Source organism: Monopterus albus, unplaced genomic scaffold (genome assembly GCF_001952655.1).
Source record: "Monopterus albus unplaced genomic scaffold, M_albus_1.0 scaffold82.1, whole genome shotgun sequence".
Taxonomy (NCBI): Eukaryota; Metazoa; Chordata; class Actinopteri; order Synbranchiformes; family Synbranchidae; genus Monopterus; species Monopterus albus.
The window spans coordinates 271,870-296,695 of NW_018127962.1; the positions used below are offsets into that span (position 1 = coordinate 271,870).

At 40.2% G+C, this 24,826-nt stretch overlaps 2 protein-coding genes across 4 annotated transcripts in view; one reads left to right on the top strand and one right to left on the bottom strand.

The window, feature by feature from the left end:
• Window positions 1-11,501, top strand: part of spire1a (spire-type actin nucleation factor 1a) — a 26,038-nt gene extending 14,537 nt beyond the window's left edge. Inside the window, exons 6-19 of the mRNA XM_020606887.1 lie at window positions 2-136; window positions 272-358; window positions 1,464-1,593; window positions 4,637-4,684; window positions 5,024-5,175; window positions 6,685-6,766; window positions 6,902-7,041; window positions 8,066-8,089; window positions 9,139-9,168; window positions 9,899-10,036; window positions 10,153-10,223; window positions 10,316-10,343; window positions 10,835-10,989; window positions 11,088-11,501. Of these exons, the coding sequence (XP_020462543.1) occupies window positions 2-136; window positions 272-358; window positions 1,464-1,593; window positions 4,637-4,684; window positions 5,024-5,175; window positions 6,685-6,766; window positions 6,902-7,041; window positions 8,066-8,089; window positions 9,139-9,168; window positions 9,899-10,036; window positions 10,153-10,223; window positions 10,316-10,343; window positions 10,835-10,989; window positions 11,088-11,355 (1,488 nt within the window). The 3' untranslated portion in view covers window positions 11,356-11,501. The remainder of the gene's footprint in view (window position 1; window positions 137-271; window positions 359-1,463; window positions 1,594-4,636; window positions 4,685-5,023; window positions 5,176-6,684; window positions 6,767-6,901; window positions 7,042-8,065; window positions 8,090-9,138; window positions 9,169-9,898; window positions 10,037-10,152; window positions 10,224-10,315; window positions 10,344-10,834; window positions 10,990-11,087) is intronic.
• A 3,552-nt stretch (window positions 11,502-15,053) lies between these two features.
• The window catches only part of klhl38a (kelch-like family member 38a), a 30,812-nt gene continuing 21,039 nt past the window's right edge, over window positions 15,054-24,826 (bottom strand). For 2 of the 3 annotated variants that reach the window (XM_020606876.1, XM_020606877.1), the window contains exons 2-4: window positions 17,570-18,926; window positions 16,826-16,931; window positions 15,054-16,214 (exon numbers count right to left, since the gene is read on the bottom strand). In XM_020606876.1, the coding sequence (XP_020462532.1) occupies window positions 15,925-16,214; window positions 16,826-16,931; window positions 17,570-18,925 (1,752 nt within the window). In that variant the 5' untranslated portion in view covers window position 18,926 and the 3' untranslated portion in view covers window positions 15,054-15,924. Of the gene's footprint in view, window positions 16,215-16,825; window positions 16,932-17,569; window positions 18,927-20,061; window positions 20,965-24,826 lie in introns of those variants that run through there. The other variant, XM_020606878.1, reaches the window with a different exon arrangement.

The following is a 24,826-nucleotide window of genomic DNA, read 5'->3' on the forward strand; positions in this document are numbered from 1 at the left end:
TCTACGAACTGGTGTAAAGTTGAAGAAGGTTCAAGAGCATCAGTACAACCCACTACCCACTGAATACCAGCTCACACCCTATGAAATGCTAATGGACGACATCCGCTTTAAACGTTACAAGCTGCGAAAGGTCATGGTGGGGCTCTAGCTGTCCTTATTTATGCATCTGTCAACACCAAACTATTACAATGAAATTATTTTTTGTTATGCTTGTTTACTGCATTCAAATAAAAATCAAATTTGACAGGACTGGTTAACAATGTAATTACAGGTGAATGGCAACATCCCACCAAGGTTAAAGAAGAGTGCCCATGAGATCATTCTTGAATTTATCAGGTCACGACCTCCTCTCAACCCAGTGAGTAGTACACAGCACAGTTCCAGTGGATACAGAGACAGAACATATTTCCTCCACCGGGGCAATGCTAAGCTATCTAATCACCGTGTGAAACTAGGCTTTGAAGCTGAACGTTATTCAGTATACAGTACTGAGATCTCGTATTTCCCTCAGAGCACAAATTCATTCTGGAAACATTTGAGAATAACTGCATGCATCATCCTTCAGATGTAAACACTGTGGAAAAAATTTTGTGCCATCAATATTGTCAGTTTTTACACAGTATTGGTGCACTGGTATACACAGATACTGAATGAGTTGCTGTGAATGATTAGTAATATAATGACACATATCAATCACCACTTGGTAGTTTTGTTACAGGAGTGATAAAGTTTTGAACAGAATAGTTACAAGTAGTGATGCACCGAAATGACAATTCTGGGCCGAAACCGAAACTTTAGGATGCATTGGGCAAAAAACCGAAACGAAACCGAAACTTTAGGATGCATTTGGCCGAAAACCGAAACGAAACCGAAAATGGCTTCTTTTAAAAACTTCGCCTGGTCGTGTTTTTCATCAGTGTCCGCCTCCAGAGGTAAAGAGCACTGCGCTGAGAGAGCTCCATTGACTGACTTCTTCCGTAATGATAGCAGAACTGTCTACATCAAATAATATTAAAGTTTTATGTAACACTCAATCATTTTAAATTGCTGTGCAAAACGGTGCAAAAACAGCAATAGAACTTCCAAACAAACTGTAAACAACATAGCCTAGGTAGCTAGCAGTGCTACACAAATTTTAATGCAACTATGCCGCGTGATATAACAGCTCCAGCGTGAGTGAAACCTAACCTGTGCTGCGCGAGGATATGATGGGCGGGGCGGGGCATTTTCAGCGAGGTGTTTATTTATTTTTTTTATTTATTTATTTATTTTTATTCCGGCCCAAAATAAAAATTGCCTTTTCGGCCGAAAATTTTCGGTGGCCGAAATTTCGGTGCACCCCTAGTTACAAGGCTTAATAGAGTTATAAAACCTACTCTGTTTTGGGGGAAACTGTAAGGGGAAAGTATTACTTGGCCAAGTTGATGGCAGTTGAGTGCTCACTCCAGTGATTGTCATGGCAGGGCTCTGCCCGTAAACTGAAACCCCACCCTCCACGACCTCAGAGCCTACACGAGCGACTGCTGGAGGGCATCAGAAGTGAAAGGAAGCTCAGGCCGGTCTCACCGGAGGTGGTCCGCAGAAAGCGTCTGGGTGAGATACCGACACAGACATGATGTTTATCTAGTGTACATGTGCAATTTTTTTTTTTTTTTGTTTTTTTTTTTTTAAAGACTGAGCTACACTCTACTGCTACTGGACATAACTAGCAGAACTGATTGGCTCATACAATCAAAGAAAACCCTTTTGTTGTATCAGAAGAAATACCTTGGTTGTTACTAATCTTATCGGGTATGGCTCCCATCTGACTGCATGGCTGCACCTTACGGGCCCAACCCCTCCACTCAGGACACAAGCCATTAAGCATTACTTAACCATTCTGAACTGCACCCATCATGATTACTTTAACAGCTCTCTTCCTATATTTATCTGTTCACTTAAACAGTGTGTCATAGTGTTTGAACAAGGATCACTTGCTGAGTTGTTTGCTAAACCTGTACTGTTGAAGTAGCTGTGGTGGTTAATGGCAAATGTTCTCTACTGACAATTCTTTTTATAGAATTCCAGTATGTAATGCTGCCTTTTGTGCTTTTCTTTAGAAGAGTGAGCAGTGCATAGGGCATATAATTGGCTAATTATAATGTTTTACGCCATTAAAGGCTTTAATCGACTAAAAACTAATATTTATGTACCATACAGTGCACATATGACACTTTTTATTAGGGGCCTTTGGAGGATAACATGCAGTATTTATTGCATAGTCATACATAAGGGGAGTGTACAGGTTCTCTGAAATGGTTCTGACAATAATATGGACTTTATATTCAGATCATTAACTGTCTTTTTGTAAACTTGGACGACGCACTGACTTCACCTTCCATTCTAACTCTGCTTTTCTCCTATTTACCTCCATTCCCTTTTTTTCTCCTCAAACATGGGCATATCTGTCAGTCATGCGACCTCTTAGCATGTCTTACAGTTTTGACTCATCAGGTAAAGTCAAATATCACCTATGGTATTCCAGTCGTTGCTCCTTGTCATTCCAGACTATTTTTACAATTGGCACTTGCTTCTCCCTAAATTACACACACACTTGCCTTGTTTATTTTTAGGCTTGTGTTGTAGAAAGTATGTATTACCTTGATGTTTACTCACTTTTGTAAAGTAATATTAGGACTTGGCAGGTACAGTGGTGTGAAAAAGTGTTTGCCCCCTTACTGATTTCTTATCTTTTTGCATGTTTGTCACACTGTAATGTTTCAGATCGTCAAACAAATTTATATATTAGTCAAAGATAACACAAGTAAACACATCATGCAGTTTTTAAATGAAGGTTTTTATTATTAAGGGAAAACAAAATCCAAAACTATAGATCCCTGTGTGAACAAGTGTTTGCCCCCCTGTCAAAACACTGGTTTATCGCACCTGAGTTCAATTTCTCTTGCCACACCTGTTCGCAATCAAGAAATCACTTAAATAGGACCTGCCTGACAAAGTGAAGTAGACCAAAAGATCCTCAAAAGCTAGACATCATGCCGAGATCCAAAGAAATTCAAAAACAAATGAGAAAGAGAATAATGGAGCTCTATCAGTCCGGAAAAGGTTATAAAGCCATTTCTAAAGCTTGGGGACTGCAGCAGGGCCTGAAGCAGCAAAACAGCCCCAGACCATCACACTACCACCACCATATTTTACTGTTGGTATGATGTTCTTTTTCTGAAATGCGGTGTTACTTTTACGCCACACATAATGGGACACACACCTTCCAAAAAGTTCAACTTTTGTCTCGTCTGTCCACAGAGTATTATCCCAAAAGTCTTGGGGATCATCAAGATGTTTTCTGGCAAAACTGAGACGAGCCTTTATGTTCTTTTTGCTCAGCAGTGGTTTTCGTCTTGGAACTCTGCCATGCAAACCATTTTTGCCCAGTCTCTTTCTTATGGTGGAGTCATGAACACTCACCTTAACTGAGGCAAGTGAGGCCTGCAGTTCTTTGGATGTTGTTGTGGGGTCTTTTGTGACCTCTTGGATGAGTTGTCGCTGTGCTCTTGGGGTAATTTTGGTCGGCCGGCCACTCCTGGGAAGGTTCTCCACTGTTCCATGTTTTCGCCATTTGTGGATAATGGCTCTCACTGTGGTTCGCTGCAGTCCCAAAGCTTTAGGGATGGCTTTATAACCTTTTCCGGACTGATAGAGCTCCATTATTCTCTTTCTCATTTGTTTTTGAATTTCTTTGGATCTTGGCATGATGTCTAGCTTTTGAGGATCTTTTGGTCTACTTCACTTTGTCAGGCAGGTCCTATTTAAGTGATTTCTTGATTGCGAACAGGTGTGGCAGTAATCAGGCCTGGGTGTGGCTAGAGAAATTGAACTCAGGTGCGATAAACCAGTGTTTTGACAGGGGGGCAAACACTTGTTCACACAGGGCTATATAGTTTTGGATTTTGTTTTCCCTTAATAATAAAAACCTTCATTTAAAAACTGCATGATGTGTTTACTTGTGTTATCTTTGACTAATATATAAATTTGTTTGACGATCTGAAACATTACAGTGTGACAAACATGCAAAAAGATGAGAAATCAGTAAGGGGGCAAACACTTTTTCACACCACTGTATATACTGTATATTAGGAAAAGAGGCAAATCTGACAGTGTAAAGTACCATGGATATAGTAGCTACTCACAGTGATTATCAGTGATCTGTGAGCAGTGACGGCCATCGAACCAGCACCAGTGGGTTGAAATTATCAGTGATCACTCTCTTTGCTGCCAGTCCGCCCTGCTTGTCACCATAATCCGCTCTCACTGAGGGATGAGAAAAATGACATAACCCTAGTGTCTGAGGCCGACATCAGAATGGCAGATGACGGTCTGTATGTAGCACTACAGTTCACAGGACGACCATAATCCAGATGGATGTACAGGAATAACCTTCTGCGCTCTGCTTCCCTGGCACGTTCCTTCACTTATTTTTCCCTCTGTGCTTTGCAGCTACGTGTGAGTGTAGCCCCCGGTTCATACCTAGTCTGACAGATGCTTGTGGCTGTCATGTACCCCCTCGTGATGCCAGTCTGGTGTTGAGGATGAAAATATTGTGTGTAGTTTTACTTATTGTATTTTCTCAATTGCTTTACAGGTGCAGGGAAAAGCATCAGCACCCCTCAGGACTTGTTCGTAGGTGCAGGTAAATTACTCATTACGTAAAGCCAGCATTAGTGGTGTGATTGTTATTTTTGGTAGGAAATATTTAAGGGTTGTAAGTCTATTGTGTTAAATGACTGAACAGGAAAACTGTGAAAGTAGCATATGGTTAGTTCTGACCTCTCCCAGCCAGTGTGTGCCTGCACTGACTCTGTGCTATCAAGACACTCGGTTTGCACAGGAAGCCAGCTGTTAAGTTAAGGAGACAGTCCATGATGACCCATGCTTCACCTGTAATACAGCATGATTTAAAACTGAAATCGTATTCAGTTTGTCAGAAGCTGTTATCCTCTCCTCTTCGTGATTGTTCTTTGACCAACAGACAGTCCTGATGCACCCAGGAAGCTGGCTGTCAGCACCCAGTCTCTGGCCAGTGACGCCACAGAATCCAGTCAAGGTGGAGTGCAGCCGCTAAACCAGAAGAAGCTGCTCAAAGCGCCCGCACTGGATGAGCTGGACAGCTCTGAATCTGATGCAAGTGTTTGACTCATCTTTTATTTAACTTTGAAGATGATCACTGTCACAACTTTATACTACTACTTTGTTAAGCGCTTTAACAAAGGAACTCTAATTGCACATCAAAGTTTAGATTTAGATCTTGGAACTGAGTATCCACAAGAAAACAAAACCCTAATATTTTTCTGTATTGTACTGATCACAGCTAGTTGTCTTGGTGTATATACTGTAAAATCAGCTTATAAGTCATGTTTATTTCCAAAACAATCATTTATATTCTACATCAATCAAAAAGTTGTCCATAGATTTGTAAAAACTATCAGCGGAGATCAGAAATTGCCAGTTTTCAGTGTGATCAGCCTTGACTGGTGACTGGCTGATCACTCTTGAGATATTCTATTCTGTGCTGGTAGAATTTTTCACAGAAGTTCACGTAGTGTGTGTGCAGTGCATACCATCTTCTGTGTGTGTGTGTGTGTGTGTGTGTGTGTGTGTGTGTGTATTTTCACAGTATATATCCATTCACAGCACTTGATCAACTAGTAGGACAAAGAAAAGACCTCGTTTCTACAGATCTGTGCCCGTTTTAGATCCCACAGGCTTTCTCCTGTAGTAACGCTGTAGCACAGATGCTGTTCTCCACTGCTGCAGATGTGGTGTTAATAACAACGCAGATGAACACTCTGCTTTGTTGTTTTCCTGTTATTGTGGTGCTGCAGCTGGTGAAGGTGGAGCTAATTTCAGTAACCCTGTATACTTATAATTTCAAGTACTTTACATACTGTACTGCTCGGTATTTGAAATACTTGGTATTGATGCTCATTAGAATCAGTTAGCTTAACTGTTTGCTACGCTTCATTAGCAGCTCAGTGGGCACAGGATAGAAATCATATAGATATAGATTCGCAAGTTTGACAAAGATTCCCACCCCTAGTGTTTGGTGGAGTCTACAGAAACCTCTTGGAGAAGGAAAAAACTGTCAATGTCCAACAAATGGTACACAATGAGGAAATACTGGCTACACGTGAAATGCATGTGTATGTACAGTATATCCAACCAATGGTAAACCACAGCAAAATCTGCGCTACACTTCAAAAAGAACTGTGTTCAGTAGGACTGATGTAACAGACATTTTTCTGAGTCTATTACCTGTTGCTCAGGTTTACACTTGAAGTACAAACATTGCACTTCATTTTTAGCTGGAGGTTTGTTTTAAAACAATAAATACATTTGAAAGAATGATGGAAAACTTTAATACCGTGTTTAATGAAAAGTTGTAAAATAAAAGTTCTAAATGTCTGTGTATGCTGTCAGTTGCAGTTCTTAGGAAAAAAAATCAGAATTGACAGGTCAGACTTGAAGAAAAAAATTAAAATTGCAGTTGGTGCATCTCTATTAACCAAATTTTTCAAACATTTGAGATGCATAAAACGTCTTATTTTAACTGGTCTTTCAGACATATTCCTATAATCAAGACAGCCAATTTGTTAATTTGTGATTTAATGTTTGTAATCTTGTGGTTGACAGGAGGAGCCCACTCGGAGCAGCTCCAGTGTGTCCACGTCTTTGATGGAGGACACATCTCCTGAGCCTGTTATCGGGAAGAAAGGTTAGGCCCTACCTTGAACATATTGGTCTACTTTTTGAATCACTTCAAACATGCCTTTTGTGTGAGCAACTTAGATAAGTAGCCAGATCTTCATATTGTTCATTCTTGAACTGCTCCCCCTATATGTTCCTTTAGATCCACCGAAGTTCCTGCCCGTCTCCACCACCCTAAAGTCAGAGAAAAGTTGGCCTTCACTGAGACGGCACTCTATTGAGAAGGAGAGTCCCGCCAGTGTCTGTCCTGTACTTCCATCCAGACAGAGCACCAAATCTTTAGTACGTAAACCATATATTATGTACATATGAATTATTTACCAAGGCTTATACAATTGATTGAACAACGCCTCTAAGGATGTTGACAAATCTTTACCTTCCTCCTGGTTTTACAAACATTGCATTATAGGCAGATTTGCATTACAAAATTTGCTACATCTGTTAATACACTTATTAGATGATTAAACAAAAATGGCATATTAACATTCCAAATAAAACCAAAAGCAAAGCTGTGTATACTGAGGGAGTAAAACGTGGTGATTGAAAAGCCAGCAACACTAAACGTACACTATATCTGTTAAATTCATTTGCAATGTGGTCATTAGTTCTTTGAGTCTGTGCTGGTCATGTGATTCAAGTGAGGTTGATAGATGTAGTTGAAACCACAGGAAAGGATTAACTTGGTTAATTCTCACCACTTGCTTGTGGAATGGCAGATACTGGTGCCAAACCCAGAGGCCCTAGTTTCAATCAGCCGAAGGTCATTAAATCTGAAGGATTTGCTTAAAGCTCTGAAGGAGCCAGCTCTGAACAATAGCTTTATATTTTCAGTTTGCTCAACAGCGTTTCTTTCTTACAATTGGGGACCATTGCTATCTTTATGGTGATCTAGAGGAAAGTTGATATTGAATGCCACTGCTCATATGTAATTATTTTTAACTACATTACTCTTGTATATGGAGACATGCTGATGATTCACTTAAACAACCTGTCTTGCTTCTTAAAGATGCAAATAATTAAACCTCTGACACATCTTTGTAATCAAAAGCCACACAGTAAAAGGAATCTTTTTTTTTTTTTTTTTAATCCCCATCACTCTTTTTGATTACAAGCACATGCTCAAGTGTGCTTTGCTTTTCACATAGGTTGTTGTTGTTGTTGTTGTTGTTGTTTCTCCAGCAGATGTAAAATAGTACAGTGTTACAGTTCCCCTCTTTGTGGTACTCATCTTATTAGTGTTTACTCTGGTTGGCTGAGTTCTAAAATACTTACTTGCAGTCATTTCTCATTTTGTATAATGCTGCAGCTGATGGAAGATCCAAGTGTCAAGGTAACTGGGTCAACATCCTATTTATTACAGTCATTTTATTTTTTTAAAACTCTTATTTGTGGCATGTTCTCATGTATGAAAACAGCAGGCAAATGAACAGAGCAGGACAACTGAAGAGCAAAGATTTTAAAGAAACTTAAGACAGCAGCTGTGATCCTTGGTGTTTATGATGGAGCAGAAAGAATGCAGGCATGACATGAAGGCTGCCACCTCAGTGAGCCCTCCGCCACTCAATGCTGTCGGATGAACAGTCAACCACGGGAGAGAGTTTGTAAAATAATGTGCCAGTTATAATGTAGATATATGGGGCTCTTCCAAAACCATATTAAATGCTTTAAAAAAAAAAAAAAAAAGATTATAGTTGGTATTGCTGTTATAAAGTGGAGCACATTTTCACTGTATGTGAGAACTCAAATGTTAACGTTGAGCAGACTTGACCCTGCTGGCTCCGTAGTACAGAGTCCACGTAAAATCCAAGTGAGCCCATGTGAGAAAGCAGCAGCGTATAGTCCGGAGTATTCAGCAAGCTAGTGGGCATGTTGGTGATATTCTATCATGTGACTAGTGCGAAACTGCAAGAAGGCAAACATCCGATGGTGAAGAAAAATGTTTGTTTACAATGAAAACAAACCAACTGGATACACAACGAGATTCGGGAACTTCTGTTAAGACCTGACACCAGAATTGTCAGACAGATTTGAGGAATGGCAAGAGACTCATTGTTTATCACAAACCAGCTATGTGTTTGCACCTTATCCTGCTTCTTATGGGCTCTACCCAAGCGCTTCTCCTTTGCATAAGCTAAAGCAAGTATCTCCTGTAGGTGAGAATGTGTCTGACATGGACCATCTCCCGCTGTGTGCTACATTTGTGAAAGGGCAACTGTAGACAAAGTTTGGATCTGATTCCATGACTGTTGTCCAGAGTTCATGTGTAGAAAAAGGCTGAGTTCTTGTATTAGATTGTATGAAGCACAGGCTACTATACGTGATTGGCTTGTTGGAGTACAAGGGCCTGCTTTTCTTTGAATATCCTGTTCCCTCTGTCAGGTGGAAGCTGCCAGTGGTGCTCAGGGCACGGTATGTCAGTGTTCATGCATATCATCAAATTGTCTCATCAGAAGTACTGTACTAACACTGTGTAGGGGACTCATCCAGAGCACTGTATAGTTCAGTAAACTAGTTTTCAGATGGACCTTGTGTCATGACCCCTGTGTGAACAGGTCATTTGTGATGTACTGAAAACAGCTCAGCAGATGTTGAAGCATAAAAAGAGTTGCAAAATCTTCAATAACCTTTTAGACCAGAGACTTTTATTTTTAATCTTTATTGTAAATGATTGTAGTCACATTCTCTGAGCTGTTTTCACTTCCTGTAGAGCTTGGTTTGGGGTACACTAACCTAATAAGTTGAGACGTAATAGACTAATATTAAGAAAACACAGCTTGCAGCATGATAGGGTCCGCTTACAAAATCCTGGAAAATTGCTTGGAAAACACTTGATCTGTTTGTGTGCCTTAAACACAAATAGTGCACAGAAGAATATTGCCATGTCAGAATGTGTCGCTTACAAATTTAGAAATGTGCATTTGTGTCATCAGTGGAAGTGACATTTATGCCGAGGAACGTGTCTTCACCCTCACCACCTCATTGCATGTTTGGTCTTTGGGTAAAGTGGTGTTCAGATGGTGTTTTTGATTTGTTCATTTGTTCATCATCACTTCTGGCTGTTGTATTGTTTGGGGTCATCTGTGTACTGTGTGTGTTTGTAAGAGGAGTTTTGTTGACTTCATGTGTGCATTTCCTCCAGGAGGAGTTCTGCTACCCAGTGCAGTGTCTGGCTCTGACGGTGGAGGAGGTGATGCACATCAGACAGGTTCTGGTCAAGGCTGAGCTGGAAAAATTTCAGCAGTACAAAGATGTGTACAATGCTCTCAAGAAAGGAAAGGTAGCTGCCACCTTTAGCATCTGCTGTTTTGTTCTTAATCAGCTACATCAGTGTGATTTATCACAGTTGTTCAAATCCATTAAATGCATGTGCCATTCTCTTATGTTCCTTTCTAGCTTTGCTTTTCATGTCGGATCAAGAGATTCTCTTTGTTTACCTGGTCGTATACCTGCCAGTTCTGCAAAAGGTAAATTTAATCACTTTTCATGGAATCATGAACTGAAGTAGAACAGCCGATCAAGAATATTTAACTTTATGATGCATTTTTATCTTCCTCAGACCCGTGTGTTCCCAGTGCTCTAGAAAGGTAGGAGGTTGTTGACTTACAGAGCTGGCTAATAGTGTTGGTACCCTTCCCTCTAAAAGGGAAGACTGAGCTCTTGCATTGTTTCATCTGTCCAGAGAACATTCTCATAATCACTTTTTGTTCCTGTTCTCTTTCATTTGACCATTTTCAGTGTGGTGGACATGGTGATACCAAACAGCATGATAATATTACTCCAATCCACTTATTTATCACCTCTTCTGAGGGCTTCTGACATTTTTGTCCAGGTCATTTTAAAAGATCTTTGTGGAATATGCCAATTCAGCTCTTTTCACAGCTTCTTTTTGTTCTGTTGAAGGATGCATGACATGAGCTTTTAATTTCAGCCCAAGAGTACCAGCACTGTCACATCATGTGTGCATTTTAACACAACACTTTCTGTATAATTCCCAGCTGATCCATACATGTTGTCAGGTGTTCTATAAATACTGGATAAGCACTTTTCATCCTTTTGGGTGTCTTTTGCACCTCAGATGCGGGTACCATCTAAGCCCTATTCCACCTTGCCCATCTACTCTTTGGGCCTCAGTGCTATGGCTAAAGAAGAGTCAAGTGTAGCTGCTGAAGCAGAAAAAGACCCGTTTGGGTCTGGACACAGCCGGCACAGCCTTCGCAGAAGTGTTTCCAAGTACGTTGCCATAGAATTATCAGGTCTTATAATACGCTGAACAAACTAGGTGTCATGCTTTGTCTAGTCAATTATTCATCATTTCTGTCTGTCCTCAGATTGTCCAGTCACCGCAGTACTAGCATCAAAGATGGGTCCTCACAGGATGAGCTAGAGCTGCCCAAGGAGCTAACTGAGGACTGGGTAACAATGGAGGTCTGTTTGGACTGCAAAAAGTTCATCACAGAGATTATCTTCTCTAGCAGGCGCAGCCTGTCTGTCGCCTCCAAGTGTGCCCGTCTCAATCGTAAAACCAAATCCTTCTACATGTCCTCGCCTAAATCAATCAACTTTAGTCCATCAGAGCGCACAATCAATGAGGTCTAGAAAGTAGGACCACCCTGTGCACTTTAGTTCAGCAGAGCTTATTCTTGTAATGGGGGGGAAAAAAAAAAAAAAAAAAAATCCCCTCTTAGTCTAGTATTGTCAAGGACTGGCTCACTGCTTATATGTAAATGCTGATTATCCAAGCATCAGAAGTGACTATGAAGCCAGGCCATCCCACTCTGACGTTAGTAAAGGCTCTTAAACCGTATCCCCTCTCAGGTAACATTGGCATGCTATGATTGGTCAGGTCTCTGCAGTAGCTGCCAGGTAGCAATGGAGAGCCATGATAACTTAGGACACAGTGGATAAAAGTGAGCTGCTGATGTCACTGCTGTTAGGTAAGAGAATGTATATCTGACCTAAGAGGAGGAATAGATGATGCAGAAAGCCCAAAGTTGAGGTGATATGTACATAGTAAGAAAAACCCAACCCTAATCTTAGCTATGAACAACTTTTCTAGTTTCTGTTTACTTCTAGCACTCAGGAAGAACTGTCAGGTCTGCTGGGCTAGGTCTGCCAGTCCTCTGTCCCCTCTTATTCTTCCAGCAACAATTATGCCAAATTTTACATTTTTAGCCAGCTGAAATCCATATTTACTATGATCTCATGTTGTTGGGACAACGCATTGAACGGTGACTGTAGTATTATTTCTTTGGGTATAATGTAACGTATTCTGTACCTGGTGCCAAAATGTCATTTAGTTCTTGGAATGCCTTTGAAACTATGGACCTGTTGTACAAACGGTATGTATATGGGAGACATTTAAATGTAAGTTGTCCTGTGTTCCAAGATGGGCAACATAAGCTCAGTTTTGGGGTCATGAATGTGCATATGCCGTATATCGAAATTGTTTAAATTTAATATAAATAACTAATTTTACAATGCTTTAGGATTTCTGCCTCTGGAGTTTAACTTAAAATTCTTCCCTGAAACCTTTATTATTAGTGTTATGTTTGTTAATGTAATAAACTTTTATTTCTGTTGTATAGTTTTAAACTTTTCAGTGTTAAGATACTCCTAAATTGCAAACAGCACTTTTATTGTTTATGTTGGGTTTGTGTCTTCATTAAGTCTTTTTGACCTTTTGGGGGTATGTAGTTCCATTTTCCAGGGTTCCTTGTGAATGAAAGTGTGTGTGAATGGCTAAAAGATGTTTGTAAGGAATAATGGTAAAAACAGAAGAAAACACTCCACTGAGTTGAATGTGGGTATTTTTAAGTGTATACTTGTTAATGAATATGAGTTATGAACATTTTATCCCTCTCAAAACAGTCTCTTTATGTTCCTATAGTGTTTTGGGACACCCGTTATGAACACAAAGCCTAACCAGCCTGCTAAATTACAAAACCTTGTTCCATTTAAAATACATCTGACCAGTTTTGTTTAGGCTTGTGTGTGCATGCTGTACTATGACATGTTTTATCAAAGAAATTGTAATAAAAGATTATCATGATTCTTATGATTGACTCACTTACTCCATTACAGAATTTCAAGTTCGGTGTTAAATTTTGTTTCACGAATGTGCAGTATTACAGGGCACATAAGTTAGACAGCAGAGGGCAATCAAGATGCAGTGAGAGGAAAACTTCCTGTTGGCCCAGCATCACCCCGCAGTGACCTCAGGTGGTGGAAGATGGGTATTGGTGCAATTTCAAGTTGTATTAATTGTCCACATTTGGAATTTATTAGTAACAAATGTCACACAAGCACTGTCTTTGCATTTGACCAGCAATAATAGTTACAGTGAAAGTACATTAAATTTTAATACTTCAGATAGGCTACCTGAAGACATTTACAAGAGTTTCCTTAAGTCACTTGGTTTATTTAGATTTTTGTTTTAACTAGTGTAAAAAAAAAAAAAAAACTGGTCATGTTGAATGTTTCCCTAAGTGCTATTGCATTTGGCTTTAACAACTTTCTTTGGAAGTATTAAGTTTCATTGTACAAGAATTTTAGCATTATTAAAAGGTTGCAAATATTCAGCTAGCACAAAGCTATAGTGGGCAATGTAAGTGATCTTTGTAAACTTGTGTAAAATATATCACATAATTTCCTAACATGTCTAAACCATCCCTGGCTGTTTCACTGTAAACCTTAATTGCCTTGTCCATCACATTAACACAGGCAGGTAATGTTAGACTGGCAAAAGGCTCTGTCACATGACTGACAGGGAAACCCCTCATTTAGTACTTAAAGCTACTACAAGTGTGTGTGCCGGGACATTGTGGCACTTTCAAGCAACAGAAACTCTCATTCCTACCGTTATTGAGATCTGAGGCTATGAACTAAAAATCCTGAGGAGACATAAGAGAAATAGGTTCTCAGTGATTGATTTCATGTTATATTTTTCATTACAGAGCTGAGCAGTTATATACAGTGGAATAAGGTTTAAACTGGTGAATATTGGCTAATGCACCTTACCTATATGTCTAAGTTGCTTTGCCTACACTTCACTTAACCACAACTGTGTATGAATAACCTCACACCCAACATTAGCTAGCAATGAAATGCTATCCCTTGATGAGTTAGTAACAGACACTGAAAATAACCTGCCATCCTGAAGGGTGACCCTCACAAAGCCTTGTTTCTATGGAAAGGCAGCAAGCAAACATGCAGTCTATAGATAATAGGCTGTGTATCTGGCAGCAGCTCAACAAATGATTTCATAGGGTGTTGCTTTTAAATGCTGTTTTGGCTAACTGAGCAGAACATGTGACTCAGCTGAAGGCAAATAATTCAGAATGGTCACAGTTTGTCTTGATATTGTTAAAATAAAATAGTCAATGTCACTTTTAAAGTGTGTCTCTATATAGTATTCATGTCTTGATAAGGATTTGATTAAGCATCACATGTTAAACCCACACAATGACACATATACAAGAGGATTACTGTGAGGCATTCAGAGCGACCAGGCTAACATAGAGGCATTTAACTCGGTCATAGTCTGAGCTTGCTAATGTGGAGCTGAAATTCCGTTTTGGTTGATGTCCCAGGCAGGTTTCAGTGTTTCCCTACTAATGGGCAGGGATTAAAATGCAAGAGTGAAATGTGATCCCACATCTTTTCCCCTATGGGCAACTTCATCAAAGGGTTTCATACAAGTAAGCCATACCATAAAATCAGGGAACCTCTCTGAGGGGAAACTGGAAACTAGATATTTGGAGTTCCTCATACAAGACAGTCTGTGTAAAGAAAATATGACCTAAAGGGTCAAAAGGCTGGCACATCATTCACAGTGTAACATAAAGCATTTCATGTAAGATAAACAGTTCTAACCCATTACAATTCCGATAATGTTACATCAAAGTTAAATATAATGTAGTTTTTCCTTTCTTTTTTTTTTTTGGATGCTGCACTGGTAATGTGTCACCCGATAGCCACTGAACTTGTTTCTGCATCTGTTCCCACATCTGTTTCCAAAGTGTGTTCCTCTTGTGTATGAAGGGAACATGACTCAGCCAGTCTGCAGACACATAACCATTTAAATCTGCACACAGTTAAAAAAAAACAGACAAGGTTTGCACCGTTGTCAAACACAGATTCTGTTGGTTGTTTTTAGGCATGGATAGATTCATATTCCATTCATAATACAGTTCATACATAAAAGTGTTCCTTTAAAAACCAACACAATATCCAAAATATAAGCACATTGAACAATAAGAAATGTCAGATAAAGAAACCTCTCTCTATTATGGAAATAACAGCAACATACTGTATTGTGCATCATGCAGTCTTAAACAGACAGACTCACTACAGGGATGAATGCAACAGATGATCTTAATGGCTGATAACTGCCGTCATCACCAGGGCCAGGTGCTGTGGGCTCCAGAAAGACAGCAGTGACCAGCAGTTGTAGTAAGACACTACGACTAATCTAAAACATCATGTTAATTGCTCAGTTAATTGCTTTTCTTCTTAGAAACATTTCAGTAAACACAAAGGAATACTTTTCTATGGGAGCTTGTCCATGTTCTGTCACAGTTGTTCTCATGGCCAAGTGCACTCTGACATCATGTGGGTTGAGGAGGAATGTTTTTCTATAAAGTGCAAATGTATGAGCGGTCTGATTTGTCCATTTTAGTTTTACAAGACAAGCAGACCTCACAGATTAACAAGCAGCCTGACATGTAATTAATTCCCTGCATATTTGTTAGAGAAAAGTGATCTGCAGCTGCCAGACAGAGTGATATGCTGTGAATAAATGTCAAGGAAATTATAGCATTAACACATTTAGTTAACATGAAACAACCCAGCCATCTGTGGAAAAAGCTTTTTAGATTGCATATGTGTCTAAGCAGCTGCTTGTTGTGTAAGGATGACTCGTCTCTGGGGTTGTCAATTCCTTTCCACCTGCCGGTGCCTTAGCAAAAGGCCCCTCTACACATCAGCTGAGCTCTCCTTTAATTCAGCATGGCCTAACGTGCTGCCAAATTGTGACAAAGACTGAACTTCGTGACGGAATGCAGTCAGTTTTACATGGTTCCCCATTTGTATAGTTAGAAGCCAATAAATCATGGCAAAAAGGAGTTGTAGAATATGCAGAAATGCATTTGCCACAAGTTCCTAAGGTCATGGCAGGTTGGGTCTGTTGGAAACACAGACTAGCGGCAGAGAGCCATGGTCAAATAACTTGTATGGTAAAGAACCTTTTGAGGTCCACACGTCTGTCTTCGGATCGTAACACTCAAAGCAGTCCGAGTCCTCGATGACATCGTGGCCATTGAGGATGCGTCCACCAGTGACATAGAGCTTGTTGTTAATCACTGTGGCGCTGTGATGCATCCGTCGCTCCTTTAGATTCTCACACTTGACAAATTTGTTGGCTTTGGTGTCATAAGCTATCATTCGCCTGGTGTACCCTGGAAATAAAATTTTCATTATATTTTTAAATGTTCAACAAATCCTTTGAAAAGACCAAAACTAAGTTGATCTTATTAACAAGTGTTGTGTTAGTATACACAGCCTGATAAGGTCTTATTTTTTTTAAACAAGAACGGTGATCTGTGACACAGGGTAATATCAGTGAGCCACAGCATTGTACTGCATGACATGCTCTGTCCTTTTGATGAAAATGGGCACTGTAGTTTATTCTGAATCACTGTACTGCTGCTGGAAACACTCACTAAAGCACCAAATGTGTATTAATCTGCAGCTGACAACTGTCCCCAACAAATGCACTGCATACTTTTGTATTAGTGACACATGCTGAAAACTATAGTGCCCCAATGTTGTAGGAAATTGCATATCTCTTTCAAAGAAAATCTGTTTTATCTAGCCTGTATCAAACCCATTTTTAAAAGATTTGCATGTTGAGCTGAGCCCCACAGAGAGACCAGAAAGTTCTGAGAAATAGACTAATACTTTGTTCTTTGTTGTCTTTCTGTTGCTGACAATAGGAAAACTATTGAATCCACTATAATGATGATGGACATCATTTTTAATGTCAAACAACATAGGTGTTTGAACTCACCTCCTACAATGTAGATCTTGTCCTCTATGATGGCAGCAGGGGCACAAACATTTTTCACAGTCCTTGTCTCTAGCTTAGACCACAAGTTGCGAGAGATATGATACACCTGTTGACACAACATAAATATCTGTTTCCTACTGCATCGAAGGCTTAAATTCACCATATGCTTGTGTGAAATTTTATTTGTAACTTTCTACATGCATATACTACGAAAGGTGTTGTAGTACTCAAGTCCAGGACTCCCTGAGTCCGACTTGAGTTCTGATTTTCAGGACTTGTGACTTGACTTGGACTCAAGCACTGATGAGTCAGACTTGGACTCAAGCATTGACTGTATTTTGACCTGGAAGTTGGAGATGACGACTGACTTTTTGCTTTTGTTTTTTTGTAATAGGCCATAATATTTTGGCCTCAGATATTAAAACCTGTTCACCTTCACTGTGCTGTACCAGGCACACTTCCATTGAAGCACAGACACTGCCTTTCTATAAATTATTTTTATGTATCGAATTGCTGAGCAATACAGTGATGCAATACACTGTTTGGGATCTACTATAAAATGGTGAGAACTATATCAAACGTGTGGACTATAGAGCTTGATGACTCAAACCCGAGGTTTAGTAACTCATCTACAGCACTGACTGCAAATTAAATCAGTTAAAAGCCATGGCTGTATTTGAATGAAAATAAGCACTGGAACTTGAGTGTTGATCCAGTGATGCCAGTATGGGAAGTCTTCTCTACCTGAATCAGCCTGACAGGATTCTGCATGGCATCCTCTCCTCCAAAAACATAGATCTTCTGATCACTGGCTGCAACTGCTGGATGCAGCACTGCTGTGGGCATTGGTGCCATGGCCTCCCATTGATTAAACATGCTGTTATATCTCTCTACTGACTTAGAGATTCGCTTGTCTACCCCAATGCCTCCTAACACAAAAATAAAGTGCAGATAGGACACACTCTGGTGGGCGTATCGTGGCTCCAGCATGGGCTCAGCAGTCCTCCACTGGTTGGTCTTAAGTGAGAGCGTGTAAACTGTGGCACTGACTGAGCTTTCGCCTGATGTCATGCAAAGGTTGAGCCCACCGAGAACATATAGGATGCTGTGAATGCACACGTATGTGGCTTTGTAGAGGCGTAGAGGGAGCTTGGCTAGCCACTGCCAACGCTGAGTCCTTTCATCATATAGTAGGGCTTCTCGTGACGTCTGCTCATTGTTTTTGCGTCCTCCAACCACCACCAATGTTTCTCTGCAGGTGTAACGTCTCGGTGTGGTCCAAAGTGGCTTGAGCTCACGGCTACACTTGGTGCTGACAGTAAGCATGAGACGGCGTACTGATTCGATTATCTCAGTACAGAGGGTGGAGGACTGCACCAGTGGGTCGTTGGCAATAAACTGGAAAAGGTATGTTGGATGGATGTAGCGAAGACGGACTTTCTTGAAGAGATCATGGATTGCACCACGTCGTGAGAATGGGTCATGGTGGATCCATGCCAGGAGGGTCTCAAACACTTGCTCCTCTTCAGCACAAAGCCGGTCATCCTCTAAGTAACACATGAGCTCAGGAAGAGACAGCTCACAGAAATCCTCTGTGGCAGCAACGTCAGAAAAACACCTCACAGCCATTTCTTTTGCTTTCTCCCTCAGACTCTCACAGTGAAGGATCTCAGAGAGTCGTATCATGCTCAGGCAATTTTCTGGGCTCAGCTGCCCCTGAAGAAACAATGAGCAGGCCTCAAAGAGACCTCCATAGTGGAGCATGGATGCTGCCTGCATGAGTGGGAGCACAATCTCCATGGTGATAGTGATGCAGCCTGTGTAAACATAGTCCACAATGCCACTGAGGATATTTGAGGAGATTCCCTTTAGGTTCACACGGGTCTGGCTGCTCTCCAGAAAGTTGCTGCAGAACATGGCACGGAAGTACGGGCTGCTGGACACCAAGACATTCCTGTGGCAGGGGATCTCCTGGTGCGCTGTGCAGAGCAAGACATCTGTCAGAATACGCTCCTGCCGGAGGACATTGAGCCGAGCAAGTAGGTGGGAGGGAAGTTCACAGTCTTTGAAAGAGAAAACATCTTGTGGTTTACAGGCCATTCTGTGTTGAAAAGAAACAGAGAGAAAGGTAAAAAGAGGAGGAATCCCTCCATGACAGGAGTATTACACTTCTATTGTCCACGAGAAAGAAGCCAGGTACTGATAATGATATAATGTGCCCTATTGAACTACAGTGATGATCTCTGACTTGGATATTACCAGATGATTTTAGCTTGGTTTGCACCGTTGCCCTCAGACCAACCACACAGATTCTTTTGATAGCAAACCATTTCTCAGCTTGCACATAAACTCTTAAAATTACTGTAGACCAGCTGTCCTTAATGTGAATTACTGACCCTCAGATTTCCATTTTAACCCCCCTTCTAAATTATCTTGCTGTGTCCATGTAGCATTAGGCCAGCCATCAGTGTTAACATTATCAGAGCTGTCAACACATCATCTATGCGTGTCTCTCCATCACTCTAAATGTCTTCTTCTGGGTCTTTCTCTTCTTTTCTTGCTTGTGTTGTTTTTTTAACTGTATACCTTGTCTCAGTCTCTCCCCCCCTGGTTGGAGAGTTTGTGATGATCCTTCCATTTATAGAGCAGGAATTTCAATGGCCTAAAAAAACTAAGTCTTCTAATCACCCTTGTGACAGCTATTGATTCACTCCCACTTACCAGGACCAGCCTGTCTTATATATTTAAGCCTGTAATCATTATTGTGTATTATGAAAAGCCTGTGACTGTGTGAGTCCTGTGAGTTTCTCTTAGATCCTAAACTAGATCTGCTGGTACAGATCCAGAACTTTTTTAATGAAAACTTACACAAGACTTTTAAAAATAGAGTCTGACACTGATGTATGAATTATATTTAAACAACTTGGATACTATCTAGTTAGTCAACAGTAATAGTATTGTACATTACTTATGTACAACATTGTGTCTAACTGCAAAAGCTAAATTGTGTTATACCATCTACTGTAAATCCAGTGATGATCTTTAAAAAAACAGTGGCACACTGACTTCAGTTGTCTTACAGTGACAGGGCTCTCTTAAACCTGAAAAAGAATTCAAATCTAAATATTCATAAATTTATAAATTACTTATTAAATTGCTATCACTTGACAAATTACAAAAAGGAGTCCTGTTATGCAAAATATTTTGTCAAACACACGGGTTTAATGATTCCTTACCTCCTGCCGTCAGAATCAACAATATCCAAAATGTCTTTTCAGCCTGCTATGAATAATAATAATAAAAAAAAAAATCAATTCCAACCACAAAAGGTCCAAAACATTGTCCAGAGAGAAAGTGGGTAGTGTAGTCTGGAAAAGAAAAGGAGAATGACAAGGAGAAATGACGAGGTTTTCCAGTTAGGCACTGTGGAGCTCGCCATGAGGCCACTGTGTACATTTCTGCAGCTAAGAATAGTATCCCAGGCCGCTGTGACTCCAGACAGACCTCTCATGTGACACAGAGCTGTTTGGTACCTAGTTGCCAGCTTAACAGCTCTCCCAGTGTCCAGTGGAGAGAATGTTTACAATAGCCAGGGGAGAGAGAATCATCCTGGGGTCCCGACTCAGCCTCTGACCCCTCCCAGGCTGGTGTTTAATCAAAGTGTCCCTGAGCTGCTAACCCTTGTTCATCTAGTCCTCCCCCTCCTCCTCCTCTCTCATGCATGTAAGCCAGGATGAAGGTAAATATAGAGCAGCGCTGATGGGCCAGCTTGATCAAGAGAGACAGCTGTGAGAACGGAGCTCAGTTTGCCTCAAGGTGTGGTGGTGTTTCTGTGTGGTGGTTAATGAGTGTGCAAAACTGAAGATGACTACTACTACTACTACTACTACTACTACTACTACTACTATCACTACTCACCTCTGTGACGTGTCAGTTACCTCGTACGATGTGTATGTTGCTCTGCTAATTAGCATTATTTACCTAAATCTTGCATATAATAGATATATACTGTACTGTGTTTTCTACAGCAGCATATTCGGCGCAAAGAAATTTAGTTTCTGAGTATCTATATTTTAAGGTTAGTAGTATTATTTAATATGGTACATTAAAAATACTTCCCCTTTAAAAATGGCATAAAACATTGTAGAAAATTCTTTGGCTGACATAGCCATGGATCAGAAAAGGTTCTAGTATGTAGTTGCAGTACAAATCTCTTTCTAACCAGGTAATTTTTTTCTTAATACTGGTGTTCTTAAAGTTGTAATCTTTAAGAATTTTGTCCAGTTTCATCTGACAACTGAGTGCTTTTAATTATATATATATTTTTTTTAAAAATTGCCACCACTGCTTAATGTTTGCATGTTAGAAAACTAAATGGAAACATTCTTCTCTGGAGCATGCATTTGTTTAGCAGCTGTAATAGCTAAATTTCATTGAAAGTGTAGAAATACAGTGCCTTGCAAAAGTATTCGGCCCCCTTGAACTTTGCGACCTTTTGCCACATTTCAGGCTTCAAACATAAAGATATAAAACTGTAATTTTTTGTGAAGAATCAACAACAAGTGGGACACAATCATGAAGTGGAACGAAATTTATTGGATATTTCAAACGTTTTTAACAAATAAAAAACTGAAAAATTGGCCGTGCAAAATTATTCAGCCCCCTTAAGTTAATACTTTGTAGCGCCACCTTTTGCTGCGATTACAGCTGTAAGTCACTTGGGGTATGTCTCTATCAGTTTTGCACATCAAGAGACTGAAATTTTTGCCCATTCCGCCTTGCAAAACAGCTCGAGCTCAGTGAGGTTGGATAGAGAGCGTTTGTGAACAGCAGTTTTCAGTTCTTCCCACAGATTCTCGATTGGATTCAGGTCTGGACTTTGACTTGGCCATTCTAACACCTGGATATGTTTATTTGTGAACCATTCCAATGTAGATTTTGCTTTATGTTTTGGATCATTGTCTTGTTGGAAGACAAATCTCCGTCCCAGTCTCAGGTCTTTTGCAGACACCATCAGGTTTCCTTCCAGAATGGTCCTGTATTTGGCTCCATCCATCTTCCCATCAATTTTAACCATCTTCCCTGTCCCTGCTGAAGAAAAGCTCAGTTTTTTATTTGTTAAAAAAGTTTGAAATATCCAATAAATTTCGTTCCACTTCATGATTGTGTCCCACTTGTTGTTGATTCTTCACAAAAAATTACAGTTTTATATCTTTATGTTTGAAGCCTGAAATGTGGCACAAGGTCGCAAAGTTCAAGGGGGCCGAATACTTTCGCAAGGCACTGTACCAAAGAACCAAATCATGCATACCACCTGCAGCACGTGAGTTCTGCTTCTCAACTATAGTTGTCTTTTCAAACTTGCAGAAACAAATCAGGGGTGGTTGTGTGAAATGAGACTGTTTCCCATCAATGATGTGTGGTGACCAAAGTGAAAGAACATAAATCCTAATAAAGTTAGAATTCCCTGAATTATTTCCTACTCTGCAAGTTTCTTCTAGCCCACTGTCCTCTGACTATTTTTCAGTTTGAAACGTTGCTCTGATACTTAAGTGCTTAATTTTCTTGCTTCAGATTATCAGTTGTGCCACTTGCAAGCAATGAGTGTTACATACTTATATATTCTGCTTATTCTGTGTTTAAGACTACATGTTTGAAGTCATATACAATTAAATAATTCATATTAAAACATCACACTAACACTCAGTGGCTATTTAATAGTGAAATAGACATTTCATTTAATTTGTAACACCAAACATAATATTTGACACACCAAATGAAGGCTTGAGAAGATGTTTTCCTCTTTTCTAAAACATTTGTCTCATGCATTAACATTATTCGTGCACAGGCAGTGGACCACTGCTCAAACAAGCATGTAACATAATAAACCTTTTCACAGGACACATTCTCACATGTCACAGTAGGAAAAGCACAGGTGTAAACAGTAAAACAATCATGGTTGAATTCTATTTAGCTTCAGTTTCATTGCCAATTTTTTCGAGTTTCCTCTGACATATGCAATCGCTTCCTCTTCCATTTCGCCAGTTTAAAATGTATAAGCCCCAAAACAGCCTACATCTATTTTAAAAATAAGAATTACAGTAATAATGGTGTAAATAGTCTGCCCTAGCAGATACCCAACATTAACAGGGGCTCCCACACAGTTCTGCATGGAGGTCTGATTGTACCACATTTAACTGACTACCAGTTAAAAAAATGGCAAGTTCTACCAACAACAATCAAAAACGGAGACCCAAACGACAGCCATCTCCCAGAGACCACTCTGACATGACCTGCGAAACACTTCATGAAGAAATCGAGAGGCTTCAGGGGATGCTGAGCAGGGGCAGAGAGAACTTGAACTATGAACAAAACTTGAGGATCCAACTTAACCAAAAGCTGAGGGAGACAAAGCAACAGCTGGCTAACCAGAAAGCCAAGATTAACTCCTTTATCATCAAGGAAAAAGAAACCACAAAGGAGCTTGAGAGGCTGAGGCAGTACAGTAATGCAGAAGCTCTCAGTGCTTCAAACATTGCCATTCAGTTTGGCAATGATATCAAGAGGATAAAGAGTTTTACTTTCCTGCCTGAGTATAGTCTCAGTTCCTTCTTATGTCAACTCTAGGAAAAATGGTCAAAGTGTTTATTTGTCATATGCACAGTTAGGAAATGTGTTTCCCTGTACAATGAAATTCTTACTTTGCCGTCCACATGAATGCCACAAAATACAAATAAAATATAAAGTAGATAAATAAGTAACACAAAATCTAAGGCACTTTAAGCAGCAGTATAATAAAAATATATAAGAATATAATAGAGAATGTATGCTGCATGGGAGCAGCATGTGCAGCAGTCAACAGTCAATGTGCAATTATGCATGTGCAAACTGAGAATGTAAAACAGTACAGGTCGACAGCACATGATGTATTTCCTGAAAGTCAAGACTGACACCTTTATCATTAAGGAAAAAGAAACCACAAAGGAGCTTGAGAGGCAGAGGGAGTACAGTGATGCAGAAGCTCTCAGTGCCTCAAACACTGCCACTCAGTCTGGCAATGATATCAAGAGGATGAAGAAAAAAGATCTTCAAAAAGATTACGAGGAGCTGCAAGAAGCACACATGACAACCCAGAAGAGGTTTATGGGTGAGCTCAATGTGGAGAGGAACAAGAACAAGACTCTCCAAGAAGAACTGGAGAAGCTCAGAGCTTCACACCATGAGCTCAGCGTAAGATATGAAAACGATACCCTCACACTCAGGCAGCAGGTTGAAAGCCTTCAGCCTGAGTGTGAGGATGAAAACAAGTCTCACGCCAACATGGTGGAGCAATATATCTACCTGATCGACACCCTGAAGATGGAGAAAGTCGCCCTTCAGCATGAGCTAGAAAATGAAAAGCTCACTCATGCAGACATGGCGGAGCAAGGTCAACAGCTGATCGACACCTTGAGGACTGAGAACGACAGCCTTCGTAAAGAGATGGCAGAAGAGGTCCTTAGAATGCAGAAAGAAGCTGATCATAAGGCCTTGCTCTATCAGAGAGAGCTGCAGGAGCTGAGAGATGAGCTCAAGCTTGAAACCTCACTCACTCTGCAGCTCTCCACCCAGCTTGAAGCTGAGAAACTCTGCAGCTGTGAACAGCCTGAGCCTGAACCGAGCAAGGATCAGGAGCCCCTGCCTAGTGCCCTCCTTGATGAAGAACTCAGAGAATGCTGTGGTCTCTGAAAAGATCATCACAGAGACAATAAAAAAAGAAGTCACGCTGGAAAAGACGCCGCCACTTTCTGGGGCTGAGAAAAACACAGAAGTGGAATAAATAAACCAAACCCCTTTCACAGCAGATATTTAAATTGGAATCATCTGACAAGTCAAAAGGCTACTGTTAAAACTTTCTAAAAAAAAATTAATCAATTTGGCCAGATGTTTTACTAAAACACATGACTGGACCGTCACACATGTAGTGACGGATGACATGTAATTTAGTAAAGAAAACAAATT